We start from the raw sequence: 14,942 nt of genomic DNA, 5'->3' as shown, positions 1-14,942 counted from the left end.
TGACTTGAAAAAGTCGTTGAAACGAGTTGAATCGTCTTCTTAATCGAGCTTTAACTAAGTTTCACTTAAGAACACAAAGAAAAAAAACTCATCAAAGTTTCCATTGTTGCGTATATTTTTTTTAATTATTGATGGCTTACATCTTACATTCTTATCAGTTTAAATATTAGGTCAGTGTTCATAAGTTTATGTATTCGTATAAGTGCAATAATGCCTTAAAACTTAAAAAGTCTGCTAAAAGTAAACGTTTAAACTATGAACTGAACATTTGCGCGCTCGAAAACATACATATATTTGCTTCAGCTAAACCTCAACATCGTCCTATAAATTTGGATATACAATTTTGACTAGATCACAACTAAGGAACTGAAACAAAACTGAATAGTTGGAATACAAACAAACAGAAGGTAACGTCTAGAAATTGCACAAACATCCTACGCCTAATTTCATGCCATACCATATTATCGATACTGCTAAATACAAGACAGAGAGTGATTCCTACTTAAAACACGACAATCGCACGAAACCTATCAACTTGATTCGACTATTATAATGTAAGTTTGCTGAACAGCAGCGACAGAAATTCCAATTTGTGTTTCATACTTATCCGGTTTATAATAATATAATCAATACGACCAATAGTGTATAATTCCGATCAAGAGATTTCCGCGACTAGAACCCAAATTAATCATTTAGAATAGAAGCTTGTTCAGCGCCTTTCTAGGACATCATTTGCGCAGCCGGCGGAATCGGATGGTACTGAGGAGGCTGTAATTGAGGTGGTTGATTCGTGGCCTGCGGCTGCAGTTGAATTTGTGTTTGCGGAGGAGGTTGTTGTTGTTGTTGCTGCTGCTGCTGTTGCAGATGTTGTTGAGCTGTGTTTTGTTGATTGTTGTTGTTGTTGCTGTTTTTGTTACCGCGAGACGATCCTCCCGATGAACCGTTTTCGGTGCCGCCTTGTTGTGCTTGAAGTTCGGCCTTCAAACGGCGAGCAATGTGCGAACGGGTGTGCTTGCGTAGGTGATCTTTGCGGTAGAAACCTATCGATGATATATAAAGATTGGTGACATTAAAAGTCATGGTCATTTCATTTTGAAAATCAACGACCATGCACCTCCATTAGCATGATAGTGTAACGTTTTGATAATGGAGACACATGGTAATTGGTGATTATGTAGCTCGTACCTTTCCCACACTCCTGACAGATATGTCTTTTCTCTCCAGAATGGATGACGATATGAAGAGTTAACTGCTCCTTGCGTTTGAACGCCTATCGAAAAAAAAATCCATCATTAGCACAATCACTTCCACCCCGCCAATCAATGGCAATCTCACCTTCAAACAAATGGTGCAAACAAACGGCCGCTCCGGATTGTGGCTCTGTTTGTGGCGTGTCAGGTGGTCCTTTCGTTTGAGCGCGGCGTTGCAAATATCGCAAATGAATCTACGTTCCAGGTTGTGTCCGATCAGATGCTGTTCCAGTAGCTCCCGTTCCGGGTAGGCCATCTGGCATTCGGGACATAGGAACAGCGGGCTACCGTCCAGTGCCGTTCGGACTTGGATTTCTCCCGGTTTTGGACGAGGTTTTCGCTCCTTTGGTGGCTTTTTCTTCTTCTTCTTTTTCTTCTTTTCGATTCCACCGGTGCCATTGGTGGTGGTGGCTCCGTTGACCGTTCCGGTGCTGGTAGCAGGGCCTGGGAATAAGATTTGAAGTTTGATGTTAAAACAGTAACGGGTAGAACAAATCTTGTTCAATTTAGTACACAAGCAACGCAAACAAATAGCTCGTTTTCAACATAAACTTTCAGAACCCATTTTGGTCACTTCTGGGGTGCCTCAGGGTCCTCATTTAGGCACAATTATTTTTATTTTGTACGTAAACGACATTTCCAACATACTTAAAAAAATAAAAGTAGGGTAGAGCACTACGTCGGCCTAATCGCCCATTTTGGGCCTAGAAAACTTCAAATAAATCCATGATTTCAGAGTTAACAAGTCAATTATGCGTTTGGTACGATACTTTAGTTAATAAACTACGGAACGAAGTCAATGAGAACGTGTGATATGAAGGTTTGCACCCATTATTCCCAAAAACAAAAGAAGCGCTCCGACAGAATCAATTTTTATCTTCATCCGATAGGCCGAAGTGAATTCATTGGCGTATCAATGGCGTCTCAATGCGTTAGGCCGAGTTTAGAATCCGTAGGCCGAGTTTGGCGTCAAGAAGCAGTCTTAGACTTTTGACAATATCTCAACGATTGGTTTCTCTTTATCAAATATTACGGTACATACGGAAAGGTAAATAAATTTGGAAACCATCAGTAATAATAACATTCCGTTTGGTGCTAAACTGTGCTAGATTAAGAAAGACGAAGTGCGGGTTGTTGTTAATAGGCTGGAAATGGGGTAGTTAACCCCATATTTGGTGCAAACATTCATATCACGCGTTTTTATTGAGTTCGTTCGGTAGCATTTGAACTAAAGTATCGCATAATTTACCTGTAAACGCCGAAATCATGGATTTATTTGATGTTTTCTGCTTGATAGGCCCTAAATGGGCGCTTAGGCCGAAGTAGTTCTCTACCCTATTTAGCAAAAAATAGAAACACCTATTTTTGAAATATTTTTAGGCAACCAAAAATTAGAAAAATGTAAAATTGTAAGAGACCTAGGTGTAATCCTAGACTCCAAACTCACTTTTGTAGAACATTATTATACCATCATAATGGAAGCAGTATGCTGTGCTTCATAGCTATAACTTTCAAGACCCATACACTATTAAATTATTACACATTACATACGTAAGACATATTTTAGAATACTGTAACCTAGTGTGGAATCTGTACATTGCCATACACGAGGAACGCATAGAAACCGTAAAAAAAATCCTTTGCTAATTGAATTGGTCCGCATTTCCTCTTGCATCATATGAAGCACGCTGCATGCTTATTAACTTACAAACACTAAAAAAACGCCGCGAATTTGCAATGCTTTTCTTCACTAATGACATTATTTCACATCGCATAGAATCATCAGAATTACTCCGACAATTTAACTTCCCAGACAACCAGAATGCACGTATATTCAAAGTTGTTTTCGTGATATACAAACATATAAATAAACAAACAATTCGTATACAATGCAAAGAAATGGCTTATACGTACAAAAGTGGAGGCTATATATGTACGTGCATATTTTAATTTAATTTTAAACGAGTTGATTTAATATCATATACGATCAATTCTGTAATAACAAATTCATTTTGAAAAGTCTTACGATGTAATCCGATTTAATTTGTGATACAGTACGATGGAAAAATAAGTCATCGCATATTGGTCGGAAATTTGCATTCTATACGATTTAACTTAAACATAATGCGAGGTATGCCATTCTTATATGCGATTTTGACTAAAACTGTAGCAATTTATGATACTGTCTGTACATTATTATACGACTTCTGGTTGTCTGGGTTATACCCACCCTGTCGGCATCTCAAAACACACGGAAATTATGCTCAGAAAAATTACACAACAAATATACGCAAGTATATGCAAAACATGATTTTAAATTGGCTCACTACTTGACTAGCCTATTGGTCCCAAATACATCTATAGCGTACCCCATTCTAATCGAAATTTTAGTACTACACTATGTTTGTTTTGATTCGCTATGAAAATGAGGGGTTAGTGGATTTTCCTATGTATCGAGGGGTGCATCGATTAGCTTGGGACTGAAAATAGTACCAGAGCTGAGCCAAAAAGTTGAGCATGTTTCTTCGGGACCTACTAGTCTTAGAGTTACCTCTATGGTATAATCTACACTGCGAAGTCATTAGCATTGCTATGTGAAAAGTACTAATCAAAACCCGACTAAAACATAAATAATGCATAGCATGTAAGTAAAACATTGTAACCGTTGTAAAGGGTGTCCCACATCAAATTGCATCACGGAAAAATGCTGTAGAAAATTAGCCATTGGGTATTTTCTCTTGAATATTTGGGCAGAAGTAGTTTAGAGTGTATTGTTTACACTGTATTTTTATCGCTGTCAGATTTCCGAAAGTTGGAAAAAATGGCGTCACCCGAAAAGCAACGTCGCGAATTGATTTTACGCAAGTACCGTTCCGATTCAAATTTCGGACGATTCAAATTTCGGACACTTTCATTTTTAATTAAATATTACATCCAGTTAGAAACAAAGTAATAATGTTAGATGATCGTGGAGGGCACAAGTCAAAAAAATTTAAAATTTACAAGACATGTGGATCATATTCGACCGAGATAATCAACTTTTAAAAGTGTCCGAAATTCGAGTTTAAGTGTCCGAAATTTGAATCGGCACGGTACCTAAAAAATCCTTAACTCTCTCATCGGGACATCGGAAAACAACTCGGAATCGTGCAGTCAACGTGATTAAACGTTACTACGAAACTATGAGCATCGAACGGAAGGAGAAATGCGGTCAGAATGGATGTTCTATTAGTGATCAGGATCACAAGCGTGTCGTCAGACCCCCTTCACTCTTTGGAATGTATAGAGACAGATAACAGCGCCAAACGGTTTGTGACGAGACAACGCTGAACTGCTGCGTTGGAAGAAAACACGCACACCAACATCTATGCATGTACGAACCCACACAACTGAGCGGACGGTACAGCGCAAATCAAAACACGAAGTGGTGTCATCACTAATCGTCATCATTAAGCTTCGGCTACTCTCGTTTGCGTTTGTTTTCACCGGTGTTGTCAAATACTTCCTACGTTATAAAATAGGAAAGTAATGATTATTCCAACGTAATTTTTGAATGGAATGCTTGTTGTGTTGCACAGCAAAAAAAGTTGTTGAATATTACATCGAAACTGCTGCAACCAGGTCAATCCATCGGTTGTGTAATATCACATTGTACGATGTACATCGATTTTGCGAACAAAATTACATCCATTGATGTAATATTGTATCTGCTTTTTGCTATTACATCATTATTCCATACATCAGCTTAAATTACGTTGATCGATATTACATTTTTTTTTTTGCTGTGTTGCCATATTTTATTACGTTTAGCAATGATTTGGATACGGTGCATTCCAGTGGCTGGGGTGTTGGAATAATTCTTTAGAGAGAGGGAAGGGGTCTTCCCATGTTTCCTTCTATGCTTATTAAGATTATGTTGAACAACAGCTCCGCAAATCATCAATTACTATTAGAGATTTGCATCTTACTGATACCGGTGGTATATTGAAAACTCTTTCGCTCGAAAGCAAAACATATTACATGCACATCATGATGCGCACTTGGATGTGTGATTGTCTTCTCAAGTGTTTCTGTTGCATACACGGAGAACAAATTCGTTAAGTTAAGATAACAATCCTAATAATGTGATGAACTAGCCTACGGCTAAAAATCACAAAAATAAAGAAAAAAAAAAAAAAAACAATCCTAATAGTTACTTTCACATGGAAAAATAATGTTGTTTGAAAGAAACCTATAGTTATTCCAACATTAATTTGACCGTCAATTCAAACATATCCACTGTTCATCTTATACTCAATTCAACTAGAATTTTGATCAATTATAACAAACGTCAAATGTAATGTATTTATATAATTCGGTTTCAACTGATCATCATAAATCCGCACAATTTTAACTTGTGATGCGTAGAGCAGGCGATAAGATTGCTGGCTCTCACGCAGATGAACACGGTTCAAATCTAAGTTGAATGTTCTTGTACACTTTTTTATGATTTTTCAGTTGTGTTTTTGAGATCGATAAAGAAGCAAAACAAACTTCCTTCATATGTCGATAATGAAGAGCAGTTCGTTTAATAAACATTGTAAAATGTTGCTTTCCTAACAATAGTTTTCTTGAATCAACTAAAGCATAGTTGTATTTTGAAGTTTGACGTTTGTTCATCTACTGAAAAATATAGTTGGGCCAACCGAGGAGCCAACTATGGACTATAGTTGTTGCCCTCTATATATAGTCAAATCAACTAAAGTTTCGGGTTATCTCTAAAACAATTGAACAATATAGTTATTTTGACCGGAAAAATAATTACGTCTGCTATAATTTGTTCTCCGTGTATAAAGTGGTAATGATTGAAAATCGAAGCAATCACAAACAAGTAAGAATCTTGCTATCGCAATATAATGATGATGACTTCGAGGACGATATCGTCCTCTTCCCTCGGCTGATCATCAACGTCCGCGTTTGACATCTGCCATGCAGACACCTGTCATTTATTGAGCCCTGGTGGTAAAGTTGGCAGGGAACTCCCAATAGTTTCAATGTGCACTCAACACTGCGATCACATAAGGGTGGTAACTATATGCCTTGTATGAGGAATTGATTAGTGGGATATCTTGTTAATTAGATATCTTTGGAGTCGTGAAAGCGTTTAAGCGGGAACCCCATTTCTTCGGTCAGGGATGTGACCAAAAAGTTGAATCTGTCCTAGTCTTTCGTTCAGAGAGCCAAGGACCCGGAGGGACAGCATACGTACAAAGTGAAGAAGGCTCCAAATCGTGACGAACGGCAAAATACAATGGGAAAGTCACGGGCCCGGAAACTGTAGTCCCAGATGCTTACGAAGCCTCATTGTCTCATCATGGGTGATGAAACTTACGTCAAGGCGAACTTCCGGTAGCTTCCGAGGCTACTGTTCTTCACCGCCCAGCACAAGTTTGATGTTCCGGAGGAAGTAAAGAAGCAGAAATGTTGCCAAGAAATACATGATTTGGCAAGCGATCTGCTCATGTGGCAAACGGAGTGCGCCGTTTGTGACTACCGGAACTGTAAACGGTGAGATCTACCTCAAGGAGTGTCTACAGAAGCGACTGCTTCCTCTGTAGAAGCAACACGAGGGCCCTACGATCTTCTGGCCGGATCTAGCTTCGTGCCACTATTCAAATGTTGTCCTGGAATGGTACGAAGCCAACGGGGTCACTTTCGTACCCAAGGGCATGAACCACCCCGCCCTCAACGCACCGGAACTAAGGCCCATCGAAAAATACTGGGCTGTTATAAAGCAGGCACTACGGAAGCATCCCATGGAGGTCAAATCTGAGGAAGACATAAAGAAAAAGCGGGTTTCCGTACAGAAGAAGCTGCAGCCAGACGTTGTACAGAACCAAATGAGTAAAGTTAAGCGTAAGGTGCGAGCGAACGGTTATGGTATTGAAGTTGAATGAAATAAATATGCCAAAAGCTTACTAATGGGTTATATTTTACTGCCTGAAAGTTCGAAAAGGATTGGTTAACTAGGTAATTTTCTACAGCGTTTTCTCGTGATGCAGTTTGATGTAGGACACCCTTTATGTGGTCTACTTTTGCTTAAGAGGTGAACAAGCTTCTGGCTGAAAACCTCTATAATAATGAAAAAATACCTTGCTTGAGGAAATAAGAAACACATTTTTTTACATGGCCGAAATCAGGAATTTCCCGCCGGGATGTTCTGAGGCATAACATCTCTGATCACGCCTTCCTTCGGAAGGGAAGTAAAGCCAGTAGTCCCCGGTTCATGAGTTGATGGGTCGATAGGTAGGGTTCAGGTGTGGGAGCTGCCTCCCTGGCATTGCACAGTGGTTTAAAAGTGCAAATTCGTGAACTTAATTGTTTTCTGAGATGTACGTACGTTTTAGCATTAAGGTGTCTTCAGAAGATTTTCATAGTTCTGGATTCCGCACCTTTTGGAATGTTCACCTTAATTTTTCTTAAGGTGCAACTGCACTTCAAAAAACTAACTTTTTTATATTAACAGATATCGAGATGATGTCTTGTATAAATTTGTAGGGCTTTCAATTTCAAGAAACTTTGCTGAAGACATCAAGTTGCCATGACTTCATTGTATGAAGATATAAGAGATTATTTGCCAGCTGCACCTTAAAATCAGTTGTTTGAGTTTTTCTATGTCTTATTCACGTTGTATCTCTTTGGTGTCTTCTGCAAAGTTTTAGATAATATCTAAACACACAACTTTTCTCAAGACACCAAAGTGTTATGATTTGATTGGCGAGAGATACAGTGATTTTTAAGTACCTTTTTCAAAAAGCTATAACTAAGCTGGCCGCAAATTGCCGCATTTGCAACAAGTTTCATTTGAAAGCTCAGAATTTGTACTTGAAATGTTGTGGAGATCATTAGTATCCGTTAGTATCCTGGAAACTGTGGTGGATTTTAGTAAACAAAGATTTAAGATTTTTGTATGGGGCTTTTCAAGTAAAAACGATATTTTGCTAACTAACAATGGTCTTGATTTTTTGTTTAATTTCTAGTTTGTTTTTACTTATTTTAAACTAACTTAAAAGTAAAATAACATGTTAAACTAATCCAAACATAAAACCAAAGTAACAATTAAAAATTTCTGATAAACAAATTAAACTTCAAAATCATCTGAAACATCATGTTCATCCTCCGAATCCATTTCTTCTCCATCATCTAAGCTCAACAAGAACTTTGCGTCTTGAGACAAATTTTTTGTCTCCTTTTTGGGGCTTTTCCGCATGCTTGAGATTAGTGGATCTGAAGACACTAGCAAACGGCGAATCAAATCAAGATTCAAGATCGTTCTGGAACATTTTCTAGTGTGGTCTCGGCGGTATCGTTTAAGGTCTTTATTCCTCGATTCCTGTGCTTCTTCGGAAAGCTGTCCGATAGGAACCGTGAAATGATTGATGACCTGGGCACCATGAATCAGGATTTTATGCACTGAAGCTGGCATGTAGTACCAGGGGTATAGGTCCACTAGATACTTTGCTGTTTCAATGCAATAACTAGAAAACCGTTCCGTGTTGATTTTGTGCCCTGACGCTAATACCTAAGAATATTGTATTGTTTGTATGTACATCTGGTTTTTCAGTATTCCATTTTATTACCTGTAATATGGTACTACATCGTTCCAGTGCTGTCACATCCAGTCCAGTTATTGCAGCTGTTTTCTTGGGATCGGAAAAGAAACGTCGGGCAGTATTGCCGTCGTTGGACGTTCCAGATCCTCCAGGCTTAGGCTTGTCAACAATCAGGCCAGTTTCCACTTTGAACCGTTTTTGGATTTGATTCTTTCTAATCTTCATGGCTTGAACATTCTGTCCTCTTACCTGCCATTTTTTAATTTCAAGTCGGTAAGACAAGTGAAGAAAGTATTCCATAAAGCTATAAAATATAGATATTGTATCAAACCATAATACTTAACACTTAATTTCAATAAATCTCACCGGATCCAGGCATGCAAAGTTGAAAGCCCAAACTGGAAAGCATCGCTGTTCTCCACGCGTTCAGTTACTGAATCAAGATTGTTCATCAATTTCGGGGTTGCATTACAAATATAGCAAGTTTGTGACGATTTGTTGCCCGTAACAGCGTTGCAGACCTTTCCGTCTACCATTGTCAAAACCATCTCATAGCGCACAATAATGGTACGGCCTTCTACCGTAATTACTGTTGGAACAAGCTGGTCAATCTGATTCTCTATATGTTTCTTCTCGTTGATTGATACTTCCGTAGTTTCACTCACGAGCTGAATCCTCACAGGTCTACAGAATCGGGTTGATGACGGTCGAGGATTTTGGAACAAAACTTTTCCGTTTACATCTGCCTTAATAGGAACTAAGGAAGTAATAAACATATTTGAATCACTAGATTCTCCGTCGTCATTCTCAAATTTTTGTTTGTATTCCGCATGTCCGCTGCTGCCATCGAATCCCCATTTTACCAAAAGTACAACCTGAGGAAAATAAATTATTGGTTCAAAGTCTCTATAATGAAAATAAAAAAGGTACAACCTGCTTGAGCTCGTCATCTGAAAAATCTTCGAGATGCTCCTTGTTTGCCAAAACAATCCTACTTGAGGTATGGTCCAAAAGCTTTTGAAGATTTACTTCGGCATTTTTTTCATCAACCATAATAAATTGATCTTCCGGATAGCACTGTTTCTTGGCATTGACAATTTTGTTGTACGACGGGTAAATATTCACGTTTCTCAGTTTTGCTTCTCCTTGGATTTTGAGGTATTGTGACTTGGTCAAGTTGGCATCTATGATCATTGCTAGTGCTTCCAGGTCAGAATACTGTAAGGGCTGCTTCTCCTGAGAATTTCTCCACGAAACAAGTATCTTTGATGCTCGGGTAGGGGTTGTCATTGTTGCTTCCTTCACTACTTTTGCCGCATCTACGGATCCACCTTCACGCAACTTCATTTGAGTAGCGTAAGTCAAGTTGCTAACGGAATGACCCCGTCTTAGATACGCAGTCTTTCGGCGTTTTACAGCATCAGAACTATCTCGGAAAGGTGTCGTTGTTCTACCTCGGCTTGTTGAAGGAAGTTCAGAGAGCAAGAGAGTGGGAAGATTGAAGGGTTTTTCGAAGTAGCGGATATTGCATTTGATCATTTTTGTCTCGGATCGGTGGAACTTGCGATAAAGCTTTTTAAAATATTTGCCAATCGGTAACAGAGCCTTCTCCACATCATCTCTATTTAAATCGGACTCGTCAATGTTGTACGCTTTATACACTTCTTGACTCATTTTTCGAACTTTTTCAATTTCACTTCCTTGGGTTTCCTTCCAGAGTTGCAGCAACTTACGCTTATCAATTTTAACTGAACAAAAAAGTTAGCATGTTCCTTCAATGTTTCACAATTTTCAATAAGTTTTACGAAGATTAAAATCAATACCTGATGAATAATTGGACATTTTCGATGGATGTTTCTTGAAAACGATGTTCTGATCTTCTCTTGGTACTTGAAATGCAGTAACAGGTCTTACGACAGCAGCCGACAAACTATATTTTTTTTCAAATAAAATATATGGTTTGCTTTGATCATTTTTCCTCCTTAAAAACAAATTACTGTCGAATCTCCCTAGCTCGATATCAAAGGGTCCATTGTGTAAGAGAGGATGTCAAAATCTTTTTGTATTAAAAACATCACTTTTAAATTCGGTGTTTTGATTAATCTTACATGTTATTTTACTTTTAAGTTACTTTAGAATAATAAAAAACAAACTAGAAATTAAACAAAAAAAATCGAGACCATTGTTAGATAGCAAAATATCGTTTTTACTTGAATAGCCCCATACAAAAATCTTAAATCTTTGTTTACTAAAATCCACCACAGTTTCCAGGATACTAACGGATACTAATGATCTCCACAACATTTCAAGTACAAATTCTGAGCTTTCAAATGAAACTTGTTCCAAGTGCGGCAATTTGCGGCCAGCTTAGTTATAGCTTTTTGAAAAAGGGTGATTTTTTGCTTAAAAATCACTGTATCTCTCGCCAATCAAATCATAGCACTTTGGTGTCTTCAGAAAAGTTGTGTGTTTAAATATTATCTCAAACTTTGCAGAAGACACCAAAGAGATACAACGTGAATAAGACATAGAAAAACTCAAACAACTGATTTTAAGGTGCAACTGGCAAATAATCTCTTATATCTTCATACAATGAAGTCATGGCAACTTGATGTCTTCAGCTTTGTAGAAGACATCATCTTGATATCTGTTAATATAAAAAAGTTAGTTTTTTGAAGTGCAGTTGCACCTTAAGAAAAATTAAGGTGAATATTCCAAAAGGTGCGGAATCCAGAACTATGAAAATCTTCTGAAGACACCTTAATGCTAAAACGTACGTACATCTCAGAAAACAATTAAGTTCACGAATTTGCACTTTTAAACCACAGTGCATTGGTAGCATTGGTGCTCAGCACGGAAAACAAGATCGACGGAAAACAAACCAAAGGAAAAAAAAATAGGAATTGGTTACACACTATTTTCTCATCAGCGTCACCAAGTGAGCCATTTTCTTATTAAACTATCCGCTACATGAAAAGTCCCACTGAACTGAACAATTTTGCTGCAGATTGTTCTTCATGGTCAGAATCAGAAGATATAATTTAAAACAGTATTTCTTTGCTCCCTAGCGCTGCCATGTAAGACAGATCTGAACTAAAATGGTGTCCGGAAAATATTTAGTTCTCACTCAACTAAACAGCTTTGGCCTAGACAAAAAATTTCTATGGTATCAAGATACACTAATAATTTAATGGAATATTCAGGTTTCACGTGAACCTAGTGAGTGAATGCCGAACGCTGAAAATGTTCACCATGATTGAGGCACTATTTTTTTTAAATCTTATGTGTGTGAGGAAGGTGTTAAACCATTTTTTTTCAAATGGGTGCTGGGTACCCGGTCACACAAATAGCGGTTAAATGACTTTACGGAGGACGTGAATATATTCTATCTGGTGAACAAAAAGGGTATAATGAGCATCCTGTATTTTAGCCTTAAATTTCTAATTGTTCAAAACAAAATATTTGATAGTAGTTTCAATATCATATTGTTATTGTACCTAGGGAAGAGCGCTACTTCGTCGTAATCGCCCATTTCCGTTCTATCGAGCTGAAATCACCAATAATATCGATGATTTCACCATGCACATAACAATAATACGTTTGTTCCGATCCGTTAGTTCACAAGCCACAGCATGAAGCCTATTACAGCGCACTGTTTGAATATTTGTCATTGTTCTCAAAACAAAAGAATCGCTCCTAGCGAATCCACTTGTTCTACCATCATCCGTAGGACGAAGAAAATCTAATGGCGTTTCAATGCGTTAGGACGGAATTGAAACTCATAGGATGAATTTAGAATCAAGAAACAGTGTTAGATTTTTAATAATATCTCAACATTGTTTGACTCTTTATCAAATCCAACGGTACGTATGGAAAGGTGAATAAATTTAGAAGTTATCTTTGATGAAAACATTCCATGTTTTGCTCAAACCCTTTCAAAAAAGAGAGGTAAAGTGCGGGATGTGCTTAGTTACACGGAAATTAGATCAAAAACCCTACTACCAATTATTCTGTTTCGATCAATTAGAAACTTAGGGCCTATTATTACCACCTGTTCAGTATGGTCCTCTTTCCCCTGAATAACTTGAATTAATTTTCAGTCATATGTATATATTGAGGAAAAATTTACCACGCTTCCCCCTTTTTGTCTTATACCTAATACATTTCTTGTCATAAAATCTTACGCCATCCTTCCTTCCTTAGAACGTGACATAAAATATGCATCACTCCTAAGTAGAATTCATTGATTAAGTCGTTGCTTAGAATTTTAACACGCATAATCAATGCTTACTTGACGCTCCATTTATGTGCATCATACTAGACAGAAATTTACACTACTTTTTCGAACTGTGCAGGGTTAACTCACTTTTGTACAAATTTATCTTTATGTACCTAGACAACAAATAAAAATCCTCTCATTTCCTTAAATCAGAGAGCATGAGCGAATACATTCGTTCATCCCTGGAAATTCTTCCTGAAGTTATTCTCAACCTTACATAGGTACAGTGAACTCTCTACAACTCGATATTGAAGAGACCATCGAGTTATAGAATAACAATCCCACACAAAATCGCTATCATAGTAGCCATGCGATTTATTTTTTTAACTATTTAACTAGTTCTATAACTCGATATCGAGCTAGTGGACATCGAGTTGTAGAGACTTGACTGTATAAGCAAAATTTTAATAAAATATACCGATGAAATTGTTTATGTATGGAAGTAATACTTTATAGAAACTAAACGAGGTAGTCCGAAAGACACCACTTGGTATTCACTTGCTTAGCCCACTAGGTATTACTACACTTAACTGTTTGATAACAATCCAGAATAAATGTCGTCCGAAGAATGTTGCTAAACTTTTTTATGATTGAACCCAATTCCCCATATTCGCAGAATTTCATCTTAACATATTGCACCCACCTTGTTGATTATGCAGCTGCTGTTGCTGCTGTGGCTGCCCGGTTTGGTTCTGATGACCCAGGATGCTGGCGATCGCTTGCGAAGCTGGCAGAATCATTCCATTCGAGTGTTGGTTGCCCGCGTTTACATTCTGTGCCTGAGCTTGTGACATGTCGATGGTGGAGAGAGGATTTTGCGTTTCCTTTTTGATGTTCTCCGCAGAGTATTTCAAAAAGTGATGAAGCGACAGGGGAAGGGCGGTTCCCGGAAGATGAGAGAGGTAGTCCGCTACGGATGCACCTGGGGCGAGTGATTGCCAGCTCGAGTTCTGAAGGACCCGCTTGCTGTCCGCTTGCTGAAGCAGTGCACTGATGTCTTGGGATATTTCCTGAGATGGTTGAGCCGAACCGGCCGTGCTGCCTGAAATCGATGACTGTGGATACATGTTACGTTGCTTATGGTCGATCACATCCGAATGCTGACTGTATGGGATCGTATACTGTCCGCTGGTGGTGGTGGACGGAACAATAGTAGTACCGTGTTGACCGTTATATTTGTTCGAGTTCACCACGCTGCTTGTATCCTCTGGGCGGAATTTTCCTAGGATGGGCGCGTGGGACTGGTTGAAATGGGCCATGTTGACGTTCGAGTTAATGGCGTGATATCGATTGCTGGTATCGTGCGAAGTCGAGGGGACACTGGTGACCAGCCCTCCACTCGCGAACTGATGAATTCCCGGAATCGTTCCGGGAAAGTGCGTTCCAAACGGGGAAAAATTCATTTTGGAACCTGAAAATACAAGGAAAGGAAAAATGTTTCAATCAACAGCCGGATTTTTCTTCAGAAAACTAACTATTTTTCGCAAAAGCCTTCATTGTGCCCACGGAACGGGTGTGTTTCTCCGAGCAGTGCCTAGCGTAAAATGCTTTACCGCTCGAATTTTCTTTTCCATCCATCCATCCACCCAACCGCCATGCCAGGGAAAAAGGTTCTAAATATATACTTCATTCAAGATTTTTTTTTTGCTCGTTTCGCTTTCCTGCTACTAGTTGGAATACGACATCCAGCGCCCATACACCCACCCCCAGTCGTCAGTGGGTAGAAAAGCGTAGAATAACAGTGAGAAAAAAAGTAGAGTAGGGGTAGAGTGGAAGGTAGGAGCAGGCTCGAAGGAAACAGCTACCTGGGTCCCTTTTTCC

General features: G+C 38.6%; 1 protein-coding gene across 1 annotated transcript; it reads right to left on the bottom strand.

Annotated features, from left to right (window-relative positions):
• Window positions 1–97: 97 nt before the first annotated feature.
• Window positions 98–14,655, bottom strand: LOC135704345 (fez family zinc finger protein erm). Its single transcript, XM_065225783.1, has 5 exons — window positions 14,597–14,655; window positions 13,765–14,532; window positions 1,336–1,694; window positions 1,186–1,270; window positions 98–1,040 (listed from the first exon to the last, which is right to left on the bottom strand). Exons 1-5 carry the CDS (start codon window positions 14,616–14,618, stop codon window positions 721–723), a joined length of 1,554 nt encoding a protein of 517 aa, XP_065081855.1. The 5' UTR covers window positions 14,619–14,655; the 3' UTR covers window positions 98–720.
• Between the last annotated feature and the right edge of the window lie 287 nt (window positions 14,656–14,942).

The sequence above is a fragment of the Ochlerotatus camptorhynchus genome, unplaced genomic scaffold, assembly GCF_037179485.1.
Source record: "Ochlerotatus camptorhynchus isolate MF236.1 unplaced genomic scaffold, CSIRO-AGI_Acam_v1.1 ptg000234l, whole genome shotgun sequence".
NCBI lineage: Eukaryota > Metazoa > Arthropoda > Insecta > Diptera > Culicidae > Ochlerotatus > Ochlerotatus camptorhynchus.
Note: the sequence above shows the minus strand (reverse complement) of the source record. Positions and strands in the feature narration are given on the sequence as shown.